The 15477-nt window shown below is 42.3% G+C and overlaps 1 protein-coding gene across 6 annotated transcripts in view; it reads left to right on the plus strand.

Annotated features, from left to right (window-relative positions):
- Positions 1–15477, plus strand: part of stas (Transmembrane protein stas) — a 157752-nt gene that overhangs the window by 114553 nt on the left and 27722 nt on the right. For all 6 annotated transcript variants that reach the window (XM_067091385.1, XM_067091384.1, XM_067091380.1 and 3 more), the window contains 2 exons: positions 10030–10158; positions 10574–10623. In XM_067091385.1, the coding sequence (XP_066947486.1) occupies positions 10030–10158; positions 10574–10623 (179 nt within the window). The remainder of the gene's footprint in view (positions 1–10029; positions 10159–10573; positions 10624–15477) is intronic.

A 15477-nucleotide genomic window follows, 5' to 3' on the forward strand; every position in this document is an offset into this window, starting at 1 on the left:
TGGATACACTATTTGAATTAATTGTGTAATCAGTCGCTAAATTAGCGTCATCAGCAAAAGTGCTGATGGATGGAAGTGAGTCAGAGCCCCCCATAGCACCCAGTGCTGGTGCAGTGGTAGTGGAGGAAGTAGCTGTTCGGCCTGCCAATTCTCCTAGACCTAGGTCCCTGGCATACTCCCCAGCACCTGGGAGGAGTCAAACTGGTAGCCTAAGGGAGGTCGGTCGGGTCTGCCCCCGAGCAGTCGCCCCCTCAGTTCAGTCTGTTGATGAATCCCAGACTGCAACCAAAGACAGTTGGAAAGGCCTTCAAGTGAATGTTCATTGTGTGTCCTCTAGCTTTGAGGATTTTAGTCCCAGGCATTCATGGCGCTTTGTGGACAAATCATGCCCCTTGCAAAGGCACGCAGTGGACTTTGCGATCTCTTCTCCTGTGCCTTGCAAGAATAGCAAGGATTCAGCATGCGCTTCTTGCAGTCACTTACGCAGCCCGGAGCAAGTCTCTTCAGTATCAGATGACGATCGTAGTCAGGCGCCTTGTGGCTCGTAGATGTTCTTCATTACACAAGGGAACCTCTTCATCAGGAGTTGTGCGCCCAGCACCATCAGCGCTCCATTTAGTGCCTGAGCAGCCAGGAGCTAGCATCGAAGTGCCCAAGCTCCCAGTTGCAGATGAGCGCCCATTGGTGCCCATTCGCCACCAAGTTCGTCTTTGGGTTCCTCTCCTTCATTGCTTCCTGAGCACCCATTGGTGCCCACTCCTTCTCATCTGAGTGTCGTCTTAGACAGTGTTCCTCCTTCAGTTGATCTGATCTAGAGCAAGCTAGACAACACTTTAGTTTTGCTTCAGAAGGCACCTCCGGCATCTCAGACGCCAGCGAACTTGTCTCTCTCGTCTCCTCTGAAGAAGAGGTCGCAGCAGATCAGGATGTTCTTTTGTCTGTGTACTGTGCTTTATTGAGGTTCCTGTTAGCCACCTTTCCAATCTTCTTTTCGCCAGCAACTCCCCCCTCTCCTGCTTCGACTTTGTTTATGAAAGCTCCCTCAGCTAGTTCTTTGAAGTTACCTAAGCTGGTTCTCTCCTCCTCAGTGAAGGAGGCGCTGAGCGAAGTAGAAGGGTGGCTCACAGAGAAGAGGGAGCAAGGTAAAGCAGTTTTTTGTTTTCCACCCTCCAAGTTGTCTAGGTCGAGCTGTAGATTCTATGCTGCAGGAGAAACTCCTTCCCTGTGAGTCTCTGCCTCCTCTCAGGAGACTTCTCCGGTCTTATAGACTCAGTCAGGAGGTCAGCTTTTACTTCGGCCAAAATTATCATTTTGGCTTCGGAACTTAACCATCTTCTAAAGAATATTTTCAGTGTTTGAGGTAATGAGCTTCTTAGACTGGGCATTGGGTGCTTTAGCTCACAAGGTTAGAGACTGCTCTTATTTGCCTCAAGATTCCTCTTTGGACCTTTTAGGTGTGCTTTCCTGTATTGACAGGGGCATTCGTGACAGTGCACAGGAGTTGGCTGATCTTACAACATGGGTGTTCTTCAGAGAAATGTGGTGTTCTTTTACATTGAAAGGGTTCAGTCTGTCTCAGAGGTTGGCTCTTCTCTTCTCCCCCTCAGGCAAGATGCATCTTTTTCCTTAGGCTACAGTTTTGGACATTTCCTGTGACCTGCAGAAGAAGAGTACTCAGGACCTGCTCTCCCAATCTGCGAGACGCCCAAATGAGTCTTCTGCTCTTCCACCCAGATCTTCGACTCCTCTGCAGACTATTCCCTTTTGGAGCTCCCAATCTAGACTGTACACTAGGACAAGAGCAAGTACCCATTTCCCACAGCGTTCCATCAAGAGCTCTTCCTTTAAATCTTCCACCAAGAAGTGAGTATATAGTACTCCATACTCAGGTAGGAGCGAGGCTCCTCTTCTTTTCGGAACGGTGGGAACAGAAAGAAGTGCAGTCCCGGATAGTGTCTGTCCTGAAGAAGGGCTATGCTATCCCTTTGTGAACAAACCTCAAGTCCGTGAGCCTGTCATATTGACGGCTTACTCTCCAGGCTCAGAGAGATTTGCTGCTCTCTTACTAGAGGTCGAGTCTCTTGTTGAGAAAGGCTATAGAGCCTGATAGAGGACATTCATTCTCCGGGAGTCTATAATCGTCTCTTTGTAGTACTCAAGTGGTCAGGGGGCTGGAGACCTGTTTTGGATGTTAATGCATTGAATGTCTTTGTCAAAAAGACAGCCTTCTAGATGGAATTAAACCAGTCAGTTCTAGCATCCATTCGCCAGGGAGAATGGATGGTGTCCATCGACATGCAGGACGCATACTTTCATATTCCAGTTCATCCTGCTTCAAGAAAGTACCTCAGTTTGTGTTTCAGGGCAAGGTGTTCCAGTTTCGGGCTCTATGTTTCAGTCTCTCGACAGCCCCTCAAGTATTTACCAAGGAATTGGCTCCCCTTGCAAAGAGGCTTCATTTGAAGGGGATAAAGATCTTTCTATACTTCGATGACTGGTTACTGCACTCCCGCTTGGAAGTTCAATGTACGGAGAACATTCGCACAACCCTTCTGGCCCAGGACTTGGGTCCCCTCATCAATCGAGACAAGTCTCTCCTGACTCCTTCTCAGGTGATCCCTTATTTAGGAATAATGATCAACTCTTGGGATTTTTGGGTTTTCCCAGTCCTGAAGAGAACAGAAAAGTGTTTTCTGGTACCCTCCCATCCATGGAGCAGTTTGTCTCTGTGGGAAGGCTGCACCTGAGACCTCTTCAATTCTTCCCAAGAGCCAGCTGGAACAGGAGGAAGTTCCCGTACTCGTTTGTGTTCCCAATAACTATGGAAATCAAAGAGGATCTTTGTTGGTGGAGTTCCAGGAAGAGGTTAACAGAAGGGAAATCTCTTCTCCCTCTGAGCCCCAGCCTAGAGTTCTTTTCAGATGCTTCAAATCTAGGTTGGATAGCTCTTTTAGGGACAAAAGAAGTGTCAGGCACCTGGTCCCAGGAACAGCAAGACTGTCACATCAGTGTGAAGGAAGTACAGGCAGTATTTCTAGGCCTGCAGTGCTTTGCCTTAGAATTGCACGAAAAGACTATAGCAGTACATTCGGACAGCACAACGACACATGCAAGTGGTAACACATTTTATCCAAGGGAAAATCAATGTTCTGGCAGATGAATTGAGCCATCAGAAACAGGTCCTTCCCATGGAATGGACATTAGATCTGTTGGTTTGCCTGGACCTGTGGAAGCTCTGGGGGAAACCCATGATAAATCTATTCACATCCTCCAAGGAAGCACTGACTTCCTCTCTTCTGCTCACCAGTGCCAGATATCTTAGCATGGGCGACCAATGCAGCGTTGCGGGACTGGTCAGGCAAATATCTTTATGCCTTTCCCCCATTCAGTTTGGTGAGACAAGTTCTCAACAAAATCCAGTCTCATCAAAACCTGTCTATGATTTTGATAGTCCCTTTCTGGCCAGCAAAGGAGTGGTGTCCAGACCTGCTGGAACTTCTTGCTGACTTCCCGAGACTGCTTCCGCAGAAGCAACAACTTCTCAGGCAACCACACTTCCGAAGGTTTCACCAAAACCTGTCTTCTCTAGCCCTAACAGGATTCAAACTGTTAAGCGACTGCTCCGAAAGAAGGGCTTCTCAAAAGCAGCTGCAGATGCGATTGCTAAGTGCAGAAGGCAGTCATCAGATAAATTCTACCAGGCTAAGTGGTCTATCTTCAGGTCTTGGTGCAGACAAAATAATGTGTCCTCTTCTAGTACCTCTGTAACAGAAATAGCGGACTTTCTACTATTCTTACGCTCGACTAAAGGTCTCTCCATCTCTACCATGAAGGGCTACAGAGCAATGCTTAGCTCGGTTTTCTGCCACAGAGGAATGGACTTATCTTCTAACCAAGATTTGTCCAATCCTATCAAGTCTTTTGATACCATGAAGCTTAAAGAAAAGCCTTTGCTGTCTTAGAATTTAGACACAGGGCTTAAGTGGCTGGCCAGTTCACATTTTGAACCCGTGCAGTCCATCTCTTTAAGGGATCTTACCAGAAAGAATTTTTTTTCTGGTCACCTTAGCCACTGCCAAAAGGTCCAGCAAGATCCATGCTCTGGACAAAAATGTCTTGTTTTCTGAGGGGAATGAAGTTTGCTCCTTTTCCCTAGGATTTTTAGCCGAGAACGAATTGCCATTGCATCCATGGCCTCGTTTTTATATGATTAAGAGCTTGACTGAGATAGTAGGCCTTTCTGAAGAAGAGAGAGCTCTCTGTCCGGTAAATGCCCTTAACCCTCTAACACCGAGCCTCTATTTACAAAAGTGTCTGTCATATGCCGGCTGCGTTCGGGAGTTAGCGCCGAAGCGGAAAAAAAATTTTTTCAAAAAATCACAGCACGCTTAGTTTTTAAGATTAAGAGTTCATTTTTAGCTCCTTTTTTTTGTCATTGCCTGAAGTTTAGTATGCAACCATCAGAAATGAAAAAAATATCATTATCATATATAAATATTGAAATATATGACAGCGCGAAAAAAAATGTCGTATAATTGTATACAAATCACGCTGTGAGCAAAACGGTTAAAGCTAACAAGTTATTTTTTTTTTCTTGGTATTGTACATTAAATTGCAATGATTTTGGTATATAACAAATTGTAAAACGATCAAAGCAACACAGAGAAAATATTATCACAAAATGATGCATGAATTTGTAATGAGCGGACGTAAAAAAAAGTTTTTAAAAAAAATTCACCATAAATCGAAATATTGTGCTAGAGACTTCCCATTTGTTGCAAAATGAAGGTAATTGATTGAATATTACTAGACTGTAAGTGTTTTAGCTTACAATTGCAGTTTTCGACTATTTCGGTCGAGTTAAAGTTGACTGAAAGTAGAATTTTTTCTATTTATCGTGATTTATATGAAAATATTTCAAAACTGATAAAAGCTACAACCATGAGTTATTTTTTGTTGTATTCTACATGAAATTGCACACATTTTCATATATAAAACTTTATGTAACGACTAAAATAAAACGGTGCAAACATTACGACAAAGTGACAAAAGAATTTTTGAGATGTTCGGCCGAGTTACCGCGTGGGCGTAAGGAAAAGTTTTTCCAAAAATTCACCATAAATCGAAATATTGTGCTAGAGACTTCCAGTTTGTTGCAAAATGAAGGTACATGATTGATTATTACTAGAATGTAAGAGTTTTAGCTTACAATTGCATTTTTCGATCATTTCGGTCGAGTCAAAGTTGACCGAAGGTTGAAATTTTGGCACTTATCGTGATTTATATGAAAATATTTCAAAACTGATAAAAGATACAACCATGAGATATATTCTGTTGTATTCTACATGAAATTGCGCACAATTCCATATATAAAACTTTATGTAACGACTAATATAAACCGGTGCAAACATTACGACAAAGTGACGAAAGAATTTCTGAGATGGTCGGCAGAGTTACCGCGCGTGGACCTAAGGGAAAAGTTTTTTAAAAAATTCACCATAAATCGAAATATTTTGCTAGAGACTTCCAGTTTGTTGCAAAATGAAGGTACATGATTGAATATTACTAGAATGTAAGAGTTTTTGATTACAATTGTGTTTTTTTACCATTTCGGTCGAGTTAAAGTTGCCCGAAGGTTGAAATTTTGGCACTTATCGTGAATTATATGGAAATATTTCAAAAATTATAAAAGCTACAACCATGAGTTATTTTCTGTTGTATTCTACATGAAATTGCGCACATTTCCATACATAAAACTTTATGTAACGACTAATATAAACCGGTGCAAACATTACGACAAAGTGACGAAAGAATTTCAGAGATGTTCGGCAGAGTTACCGCGCGCGGACGTAAGGGAAAAGTTTTTTAAAAAATTCACCATAAATCGAAATATTGTGCTAGAGACTTCCAGTTTGTTCCAAAATGAAGATACATGACTGAATATTACTAGAATGTAAGAGTTTTAGCTTACAATTGCATTTTTCGACCATTTCGGTCGAGTTAAAGTTGACCGAAGGTTGAAATTTTGGCACTTATCGTGATTTATATGGAAATATTTCCAAACTGATAGAAGCTACAACCATGAATTGTTTTCTGTTGTATTCTACATGAAATTGCGCACATATCCATATATAAAACTTTATGTAACGACTAATATAAACCGGTGCAAACATTACGACAAAATGACAAAAGAATTTCTGAAATTTTCGGCCGAGTTACAGTGCGGATGTAAGGAAAAAGTTTTTTTCAAAAATTCACCATAAATTGAAATATTGTGCTAGAGAATTCCAATTTGTTGCAAAATGAAGGTAAATGATTGATTATTACTAGAATGTAAGAGTTTTAGCTTACAATTGCGTTTTTCGACCATTTCGGTCGAGTCAAAGTTGACCGAAGGTTGAAATTTTTTGTAGTCGATGTACAGTACGTCCACTTGGCACCCAACAGACAATTTTTGTCGACGTACGATACGTCCAGTCGGCGTTTAAGGGTTAAGTTTTATCTTCACAGAATGAAGGCTATTCGTGATACTTCAATTCTTTGGTGTTCTGTGAAATATCTCTCTCGAGCTCTGTCTAAGAATGCCCTGGCATTCTTTCTCAGGGACTTGATTTCAGAAGCTCATTCCATGGTTAGCGAAGACTCTCTCTCCTCATGCAAGGTAAAGGCCCATGAGATAAGAGCTGTCGCTATGTCTTTGGCGTTTAAGTGCAATTTATCCCTCACGTCTGTTGTACAGTTGACGTTTTGGAAGTGCAAGTCATTGTTTGCATCTCATTATTTAAGGGATATCGAAACGACTTATGATCAGTGCAGTACATTGGGTCCGTTTTACGTGGCTGGCATGGCATTGGGGGAGGAAACATAGAAAGCAGTGTCCTTTCTTTAGTCTCTTCGCCTTGCTTAGGGTGATGAGGTTTTGGGGAGCCTGGGAGTACTGTGTACTTGGAGTAGCCTCCAGTCCTTTAGTTTTTAATGGTTGGGTAGTGGTATTTTTAATTTTGTTTTGGTGGTTGTGGTGACTATATTTGTTCAGGTTATTTTGTGTGGTACTGCACCCTGGGCAGGGGCATTTTCTATTCTTTGCTAGCCATCGGAATTTAGTCCATCGCTGCAAAGCACCTACTGTAGTAGTATGCCCTCAAGGCTTTATCACCTTGCCTGTACTGGATAAGATGAGCACCAACCAGAGGCAGTATCTAGCTGTAGCAGCTCTCTTATCAGGTAAGGTTGAACAACATTGGTTCAGTGTTAGCAAATTTCTATTCTCAAACTCATTACTATCAGTAATGTTTTGGGGTAGATATGTCCAGCCTTCCCACCTCCGTTCAATGTGGGAATCAGCTATGTAATTACTGGTTAAGTTACTTTTATATAAATGACATTTTTATAATACAATAAGGTTTTATATAGACTTACCCAGTAATTACATGATCAGAGCCCGCCCGCCTCCCCTCACTTGGACATAAGGGCATAAACAAATCGAAGCTCTTTGCTATGTTGTACCTACTCTTCCCCCAAAAGTGGGAGGGGCATGTCGCCATAACCAAAACAAACTAGCGTGACCCGCAATTTCAAAATTTTAAGCTGCCAGTTAAAAGAAACTAATAGCTATGTAATTATTTTATTATAAAAATGTAATTTTTTATTGTTTTAATTTACAAAGTAGAGTTTGGTATATATGCATCATTTCAATGAACAATATACAATATTTTTTTTATTGTCTCTTGGTATGGTTGGTACTTGAGGAAGACAGCTAGTTTTTGTCTTTACTCAATGACAGTTGACTGTTTACTGTGTTTAAGCAATGTTAGCTGGCTGAAAGTGAGTTTCATCAGTGTCAACAGACTGGCATGGACGTTTATCCAATGGGCCAAATGGTGACTTAGTTCTGATGTCACTAGGTAATCATCATTATCATCATAAATGTTTTTATGTCATCTTTACCTGTACGGGGTTAGATACCTTAGGGGGGATAGTGTTTTGGCCTCTAGCTGCAACCCCTTTCATTCCATTTACTGTTCTACCATTCATATTATTGTCCATCTGACTTTCCCTCCTCTGCTAACAATTGTTTCAGAGTGCAACAGCAAGGTTTTCCTCCTGTTACACCTTTGAAACCTTTCAACTCTCAATATCCCTTTCAGTGCCGAATGACCTCATAGGTCCCAGCACTTGGCCTTTGGCTGAAATTTTAAATTCCATTCCATTTATGGGGTTTAGATGTTAAGGGAATTCTCTGTGTTGTGGTCTTTCATGTGCTCTTTATGCCTGAACTCTCGTCAGGTGTAGGTCTTCATCTCTCCTCTTTTCATGATTTCCTTGGCCTTTATACTTCTGTATCTAATGCTGTTTGATAAACTGCTTTATCCCCTCATATCACTTGACCAAACCATCTCAGGCTTCACAGCCTAAGTATTTTTCTAGCCTCGTGATATATCTCTCTTGCTAATTCTTCATGTGTATTATGATCCTTCCATTGTACTCCAGCCATGAATCGTAACATACTGTGGTCACACCTTTTCAAAATCAGCTGTGGTTTCATTGTCAGTACTTGTGTCCCTGCTGGAAGTCCCTGCTGCGAAGAATGGTACAGGTCTTTTCCTTGTTGGTAGTCCCAGCGCCCGCTTCCATTTCATCCATTCTGCCACTCCTTTCCACTATTCTTTCAACTGCCCTCTCTTCCCCATTTATTATGATAAAACCTTTCAGGCATTTGAAATCTCTTACTCTGTGTGCATTTTCTAATCTCAAGGACCACTTGTGAAACCATGTTACTTTTATCCCCACACCTTTTCTGCAGGAACAACTTCGCCAAATTCTTGATTATACTTTCCCTTTGCTTCTTTTCTTACCACAATGAGCTTCTGTTTTGCTTACATTGACTTCCAGTCCTCTTCTCTCCTCTCCACTCTTCCATGTAATAATATTTCCTTTACTCCTACCTCAGGTTCTGGTATTAATGTTAGGTCATCTGCATAAGCACTTTCTATTGGTCCCTTTTCTGCACTTCTTTGTAGCTTTTTCCATTATCTTGATCATCAGCAAAGTGCTTGCTGACATTTATCTCAAGTTCTTCTGATGCACTTGCCACAGTTTCACTTCAGATCAAGTGTTATGGTAGAGTAAAATCATCACTAGTGTGATGAGTCTTTCTAGTACCCTCTGCCTTCATAATGCCTATTTAATTAATTTGGCTTGTACCTGTCTATCAAATAGCTTCTCAAATATCCTCAAATAGGGGTTATGATTTCTAATTCTTTGCTAGGTACTTTTCCTTGAACTGTCTTATCACAGGGACTGCCTCAGTTGCTTATATTTTGTATTTCCCTGAGGGCCTTTGTAAACTCTTCAGCTATTATGCTCTTGTTTGATCCCTTTATTATGCCATCTTCCTCCAATTTCCTGCTCATTTTCATCACTTTTAAGATTTATTTCTCAGTTTTCATCTCTTATTTTACTTTTCTCTCTATCTTTCTTCGGCCACTTTGCTGTATTTGATATTTTATCTTTTACCTCTGCAGTGTTTAGATTCAGATTCCATTTCTCACAATTCTTTGTCTTCATAATTACCACTTTCCATTTAGCCTCCATGATGCTTTCTTTCAGTGGTTTTCACTGACCAAACTGTATGGGTAGATATTTCCAAGAGGCTTGAAGGTAAATGATAATTATTGACTATTTAGGAAGGTAGAGGAGCATCTTATGAGGGAATTTTGAAACTAGTAATTTTGAAAATTTTGAAAAAGTAAAGGCTACCAAGTTCATTCCTTTAGAACAGTATTTTTTTATAACTTACATCCAATATCAGAAGCGCACAAACCAGTGCTTAGTAATGTATTTTGTCTCTTGGTAACTTTTACTTATATTCCAAAAGTAACTTGATAGATTTTACCAGTGCACTTGATACAACACCTGCTAAAACAAACATTAACAGGCATCTGTATCAACAATTAAGAAAAAGTTGGTACCTGTATATAATGCAGTACGAAATATAGTAACTGCTCTTTGTTTGTTTTCTTTTTTCAGAGAGGAATATCAGTACATAAAGCTTCCAACGGATATAGATGACGCTAAGAATTTAGGGAGAGTATTATCCCATTATAAAGATCGTTACTACTTGGAGGTGCTAGCAGGAGTATTTGTTACGTATATATTGTATCCTTTAATATTCAGTATTAGTCTGTCAAGGATTTAAAATACTATTATTGTTGAGAGAGAGAGAGAGAGAGAGAGAGAGAGAGAGAGAGAGAGAGAGAGAGAGAGAGAGAGAGAGAGAGAGAGAGAGAGAAATATGAATATACTTGAAAAGCAAGTTCAGTGGGAAGATAATATTATGTTGGTAAGTTCTTGATTATTCAATCAGAGTAGATACTGAAAAGCCATATGAATGTACTGTACTGTATATTTATTGGAGAACCAGTTTACAGTAATCCTGTGTTATGGCAATTAAATTTAGAACAAATTATATGCAGTTGCTGAGGTATTTCTGCTGTAGTTTTATTGAAACTTGATTAAATCTGTATTTTTTTATTTATCTATTCTCTCTAGTTTCCTTAACTTTATTAATCAGCTTACAGACGTTTGCCATACCGGGATCTATATTTCTTTCCATTCTTTCTGGTAAGTCAGTTTCCTTCCTAAAAGGTTTTGATTTTTTACTGTAATTTTTGTTGGCTTATTGGAGATTAATGATGAAAAATTAGTATGGTTTGTAATTTTCGTCTGTTTAGTGACTATTTTCTTGTTCATTTGATCTTTGCAATTCCTAATGCTCATATTTTATGTAACCTCTTTGTTGTTGATTATGTACTAAACCATTCTAATGAACCAGTGACCCTTTATTTTTTATCTGTTTTTGATTTCCAAGTTTCAGCTGCAGTCACAGGACAGGGTTTAAGCTTGCACTGAATTTTATTATCCACAACATTGTTGTAATATGTATATTGCAGTACACTCCCTGAACATCTGAATTCCCCCTTAACCCCACTAGCCCGAACAACTCTCAATTACCAATCCTCTATTGGGAATTTTAACAGCCAGCGTTACCAACACTGCAAGTAAGATTTTGTCACGTGAGCTACCGTAACAAACGGCTGGCAACACTGACACAGGTGTGCGCCAACACTCCCACTTTCGTCAGTTGCTTTTTGTTCGCGCTGCTGGAAGGTTGTTTCCTTCTGCAGTGCAAGGTTTTAATCGTATTGCCCAACTTCTCTGTATTTTGGACCTCTGGTTTTTCTGGATATCTTCGATGTGGAACGTATTTTAGAATTGGACTCGCTGGTTCCCGGTCTCAATTGGTCATCATGGACTCTTTCACCTTCTACTACCATGCCTTCGGCTTCGACGTTGACCTCGACTGCCCCTACGACTGTGGATGCTGGAGCTCATTGCTTCTTCTTCCTGCCAGAGACGGATGAATACCTTCCTTGAGACACGATAGACATTCTTTCAGGTATGTAGGAAGGTTAAGTGTGATGTGCAGACTCATTGCGATGAATGTTCCGATTGGAAGGCACAAGAGATGGAGGATTACATTTGTCATCGCAAGTCTTTGGCTAGTAAGGGCGGCAGACGTCGGTCAGATTCTCGTTGCCTCAAGTGTCTCAGGCTTCTGCTACAGATCAGTTGATGGATTTAGTGAGTTCAGAGGTAGTCAAACAGATAGAGGATAGGATTGCAAGTACAGTAGTATGGAAAATTTAGTAGCTGGTCTTCTTCAGCATTTCTCAGATAGGGATAGTAGTAGTGTTAGGATGTCTAATCCTTCTTCCTTTTCAGCTCCCCTGCCTGTTCCAGAACCAGCCCTAACGGGTGCTGAGGGTAATGGCAGAACCGCAAGCCTCTGAGTGGGTAGGGTCTGCCAGCCCCCTCTGCGCGTAGTAGGCAGTGAAGGTTCTTCCCCCCCAACCCCCTTGTAGTATTGATAAATTTAATGTTCATAATGTTAGCCAGGATCAAGATCTAGGTGTGATAAAGGAGGATAGGTCTGGGTTAGGTAGTGAGGAGAGGTAGTAAGGGTGCAAAGTCATTCTCCTGGATGGGTTCTGGTTTTGGGTTCAATTGGTTTTTGTGCTCTGGCAAGAGTTTCGCCTTTATTGCTTCATTTTGGTCTGGCTCAGTCTCAAGTCAGTGTTTCAGTTTCGGTGGTGCAGAATCCTTCTGCCCTAGCTCCTAACTCACTTCCGACTGTTTCTGAATCTTCTACTGTAGTTTCTCCCTTCTCTGTGTTTTCTACTCCTCCATCTAGTAAGGCAGATTCTGGTGTGTCCTTTTGGCTTCTAAAAGTAGTTTATGGGACGTGCAATTGGATGTGGTGGAATATAAGGCAGATTTGCTGGGTCTTTCGATGGGTACAGACTTATGGTAGAGGTTATTTTTTGAATGGTTTCTCTAACATTAGAGAGTAAGTGACACAGCAGTGTCCTGAATTCATGTCGGACATGTTTCAGGATTATCGAGGGGGGGGGCCCGATTCGGTTTACCTTCTGGCCTTTTGTGCTAAGTTTTCTTCTGGGTTATCCGTCGCTTCATCTCCTGCTCCCACATTCTCTGTTGCTCATTTTTCAGTCTCCTCTTTGGTCTTTTCTTCTCCGGTCTTTCCTGTGGCTTCTGCATCTTCCGTTTTCCCTCCTTCTTGGACTGGCTTTCCTCATCTCAGGTAATTTTTTTTTTTATGCCTCTGCTATTCCTCTGCCTCCCGCCTTTCCTTCCTCAGTATGGTCTTCTCCGGTAGGAGGAGTTTCCAGACAGGTGAAAACACAGTTTCGACAGAATTTGGCTAGTATGCGCAACCCCTTGCTTTCGCTTTAAGCGGCTGTTCCGGTAGTAATCAGGTATTTCACAGGGTTTGCCTGTCACTTCCTGTTCAGGTTTGCACTCTGCAGTTTTGGCAGGGCTTGCGGTACCTTCTTCAAGCGGTCCGCGGCTTTCATCACCTGCATTTTCCGCGGCAGTAACTCCAAGGGTAGCTTCTACCTCTTTCATTCTCCCTCCTTGTTCTTCATCTTCTTCTGTCCCTCCCCAGGGTTTAGCAGTGTGGGTTTAGCTACTCCCACTCGTCTTCCCATTGGTAATAATGGGGAATCTGCTCCAGGTTTTTCTCAGTTTAGCCTTCTCTTCTTCCCAGAGGGTTCAACTATGTGGATTCAGCTCCGGGTACCCGATTAGGTGTGGGTGCTCAGCATTCTGGTTAGGGTGGTCTGCTTGCGGACTCTTCATCACTGTCCGGGCTTCGTTCAGTTCCTCCTCCTTCGTCGGTCTTAGACTGTTCGGACATTGCAGAACAGGATTCTTATCTGGAGGCAGGAGATTCTGGCAGACTTAGAATGTCCTCTTGCCAGCAGTAACGATTATGGACGCATGCTTGAGTATGTTACTTCTTTGTATCCTCAAGCAAGAGCTGCGGACCTCCCGATTTTGTCAATTCAGTCTTTTTTTCTTCTTCTTCTTCTTCTTCTTCTTCTTCTTCTTCTTCTTCTTCTTCTTTTTTTTTTCTTCTTCTTCTTCTTCTTCTTCTTCTTCTTCTTCTTCTTCTTCTTCTTCTTCTTCTTCTTCTTCTTCTTCTTCTTCTTCTTCTTCTTCTTCTTCTTCTTCTTCTTCTTCTTGTGGTTTGGTTCGATGGGGTTAGACAGGTTTTGGAGGAGGCGAACGGTTGTTTAGCGTCGGTAGTGGCTTCTAATAGACAGCACTCTTCTCTTCTCTCTCTCTGCGTAAGACGATTTACACAGTTCGAGGTAACCCTTCGGCAGGTGTCAGGTCACCATTCAACGAATCAGTTGAGGCAATCCTGTCTAAGTCTCCGGCATCGTCTCGGCTCGTAGGGACTTCTCTTAGAGAAGCAGGTGCTTGGAGGATGTGTTGCACAATCAGACTGAGGCTCTTGCACACACTCTGGATGCTGTCAGGTTTACTGTAATGGGGTTCTAGAAGAGTGACGGCTATGTCCCTTCAGATCCGTGGCTGTTTGCAGCCTAATAAATTTATCTCGAGGGGTCTGGCTCACCAGGTGAATGCTTTGGCTTTGTCTATGACGTTTGGAGCAGAAAAGTCAAAATTTTCTGTTTTGGTTATCTTCCCCCTCAGTATCCGGACGTTCATAAGAGGGATTGCTTAGAACACCTTAGCCTTAGCTAATTCTTTGTTTAAGGATGATGACGTAGCCAGTATGGTTGCTTCTAACTTATGTCTCCGGTTTTGGCAATTATGGATCGTCAAGGGTACAGTGTGTTGAGGTATCTAGACGATTGGTTGATCCTTGCTTCCTCTATAGAGGAGCTAGTAAGAGCAAGGGAATTCTTATGGAGTTTGTAACCGATTCAGGTAGGAGGATTCTCTCCCTTCCTTTGAGGGTTTTCCCAAGCCTGGAGAGGATCCAGTCAGTCCTTCAGCAGGTAGAAGGGTTCCTGTCCAGCAGGGAACAGCCAGTACAAGTTTGGAGAAGCCTCTTAGGGAGAATGTCTCACTCTCTTTTAATTCCAGGGTCTCATCTCCGAATGCGCTCTCTTCAGGTATGTCTCAGGAATCGCTGGGACTTCCGCAACGAGAACACAGTTATAGTCGGGAGCGATTCTTGCCTGTTGGATTGTCTATGGTGGCCAGAAGTACATCTGACACCGGGAAGGTCTGTCGACTCCCCTCTTCCTGATGTTCATCTGTACAGGTACACAGATGCTTCAGATCAAGGTTGGGGAACAACCTTGGAGGAAACCCGGGCCTATGGCCTCCGGGGGGTTTAGGAACTAGAGGAGTCAATAAAACTTCGGGAAATCAAGGCTGTAAAGGAAGCCCTCAGTTGTTTTCAGTCCTAGTGCGCAACAGAGTAGTGGCTATGTTTAGTAACAGCGTAATTGCCGTTTCGTATCTGAAGAACTCGGGGCAGGGAACAGGCTGAACAGAACCAAGTACTACAGCACGGAGAGTCCTGAGAGGGTGCGAAGAACGAAGTGTCTCTTCTTCCCCAATTTATATTGGGGAGTCTCAACGTACTGGCCAATTTGCTAAGTCGCTCCCCAGGTATTTGAGGGGGAGAGTGGACTTGGCTCTGGAAGTAATATGTCAGATTCTCCAGAAGTGGCCAGCAGCTGTGGACTTATTCATGATGTTATTAAACCATCATCTTCCAGTTTATTTCTCACCAATGGTGGTCCCCATGTCGATAGGCACCAATGTGATGTTACAAATTGGAATCACATGCAGGTGTATGCCTTTCCTCCATCCGGTCTCATTCATCAGGTAATAAGGAAATTGCGGGAGAGTGTCAAGACGTCTATGACTCTAATAGTTCCCTGCTCACCCTAACGCGCTTGGTTTCCAGAACTCCTAGAGCTCCTTACAGAAGTTCCGATGTCCCTACCCAGGCGAAAGTTCTTCCCAAACGACCGCACTCTCACCGTTATCACCCAAACCCTCGCGTGCTGTATCTAGTTGCATGGTGACTGTAGAGAGAGGAGCTGGACAGTCCGGACTCCCTAA

Source organism: Macrobrachium rosenbergii, chromosome 48 (genome assembly GCF_040412425.1).
Source record: "Macrobrachium rosenbergii isolate ZJJX-2024 chromosome 48, ASM4041242v1, whole genome shotgun sequence".
Taxonomy (NCBI): domain Eukaryota; kingdom Metazoa; phylum Arthropoda; class Malacostraca; order Decapoda; family Palaemonidae; genus Macrobrachium; species Macrobrachium rosenbergii.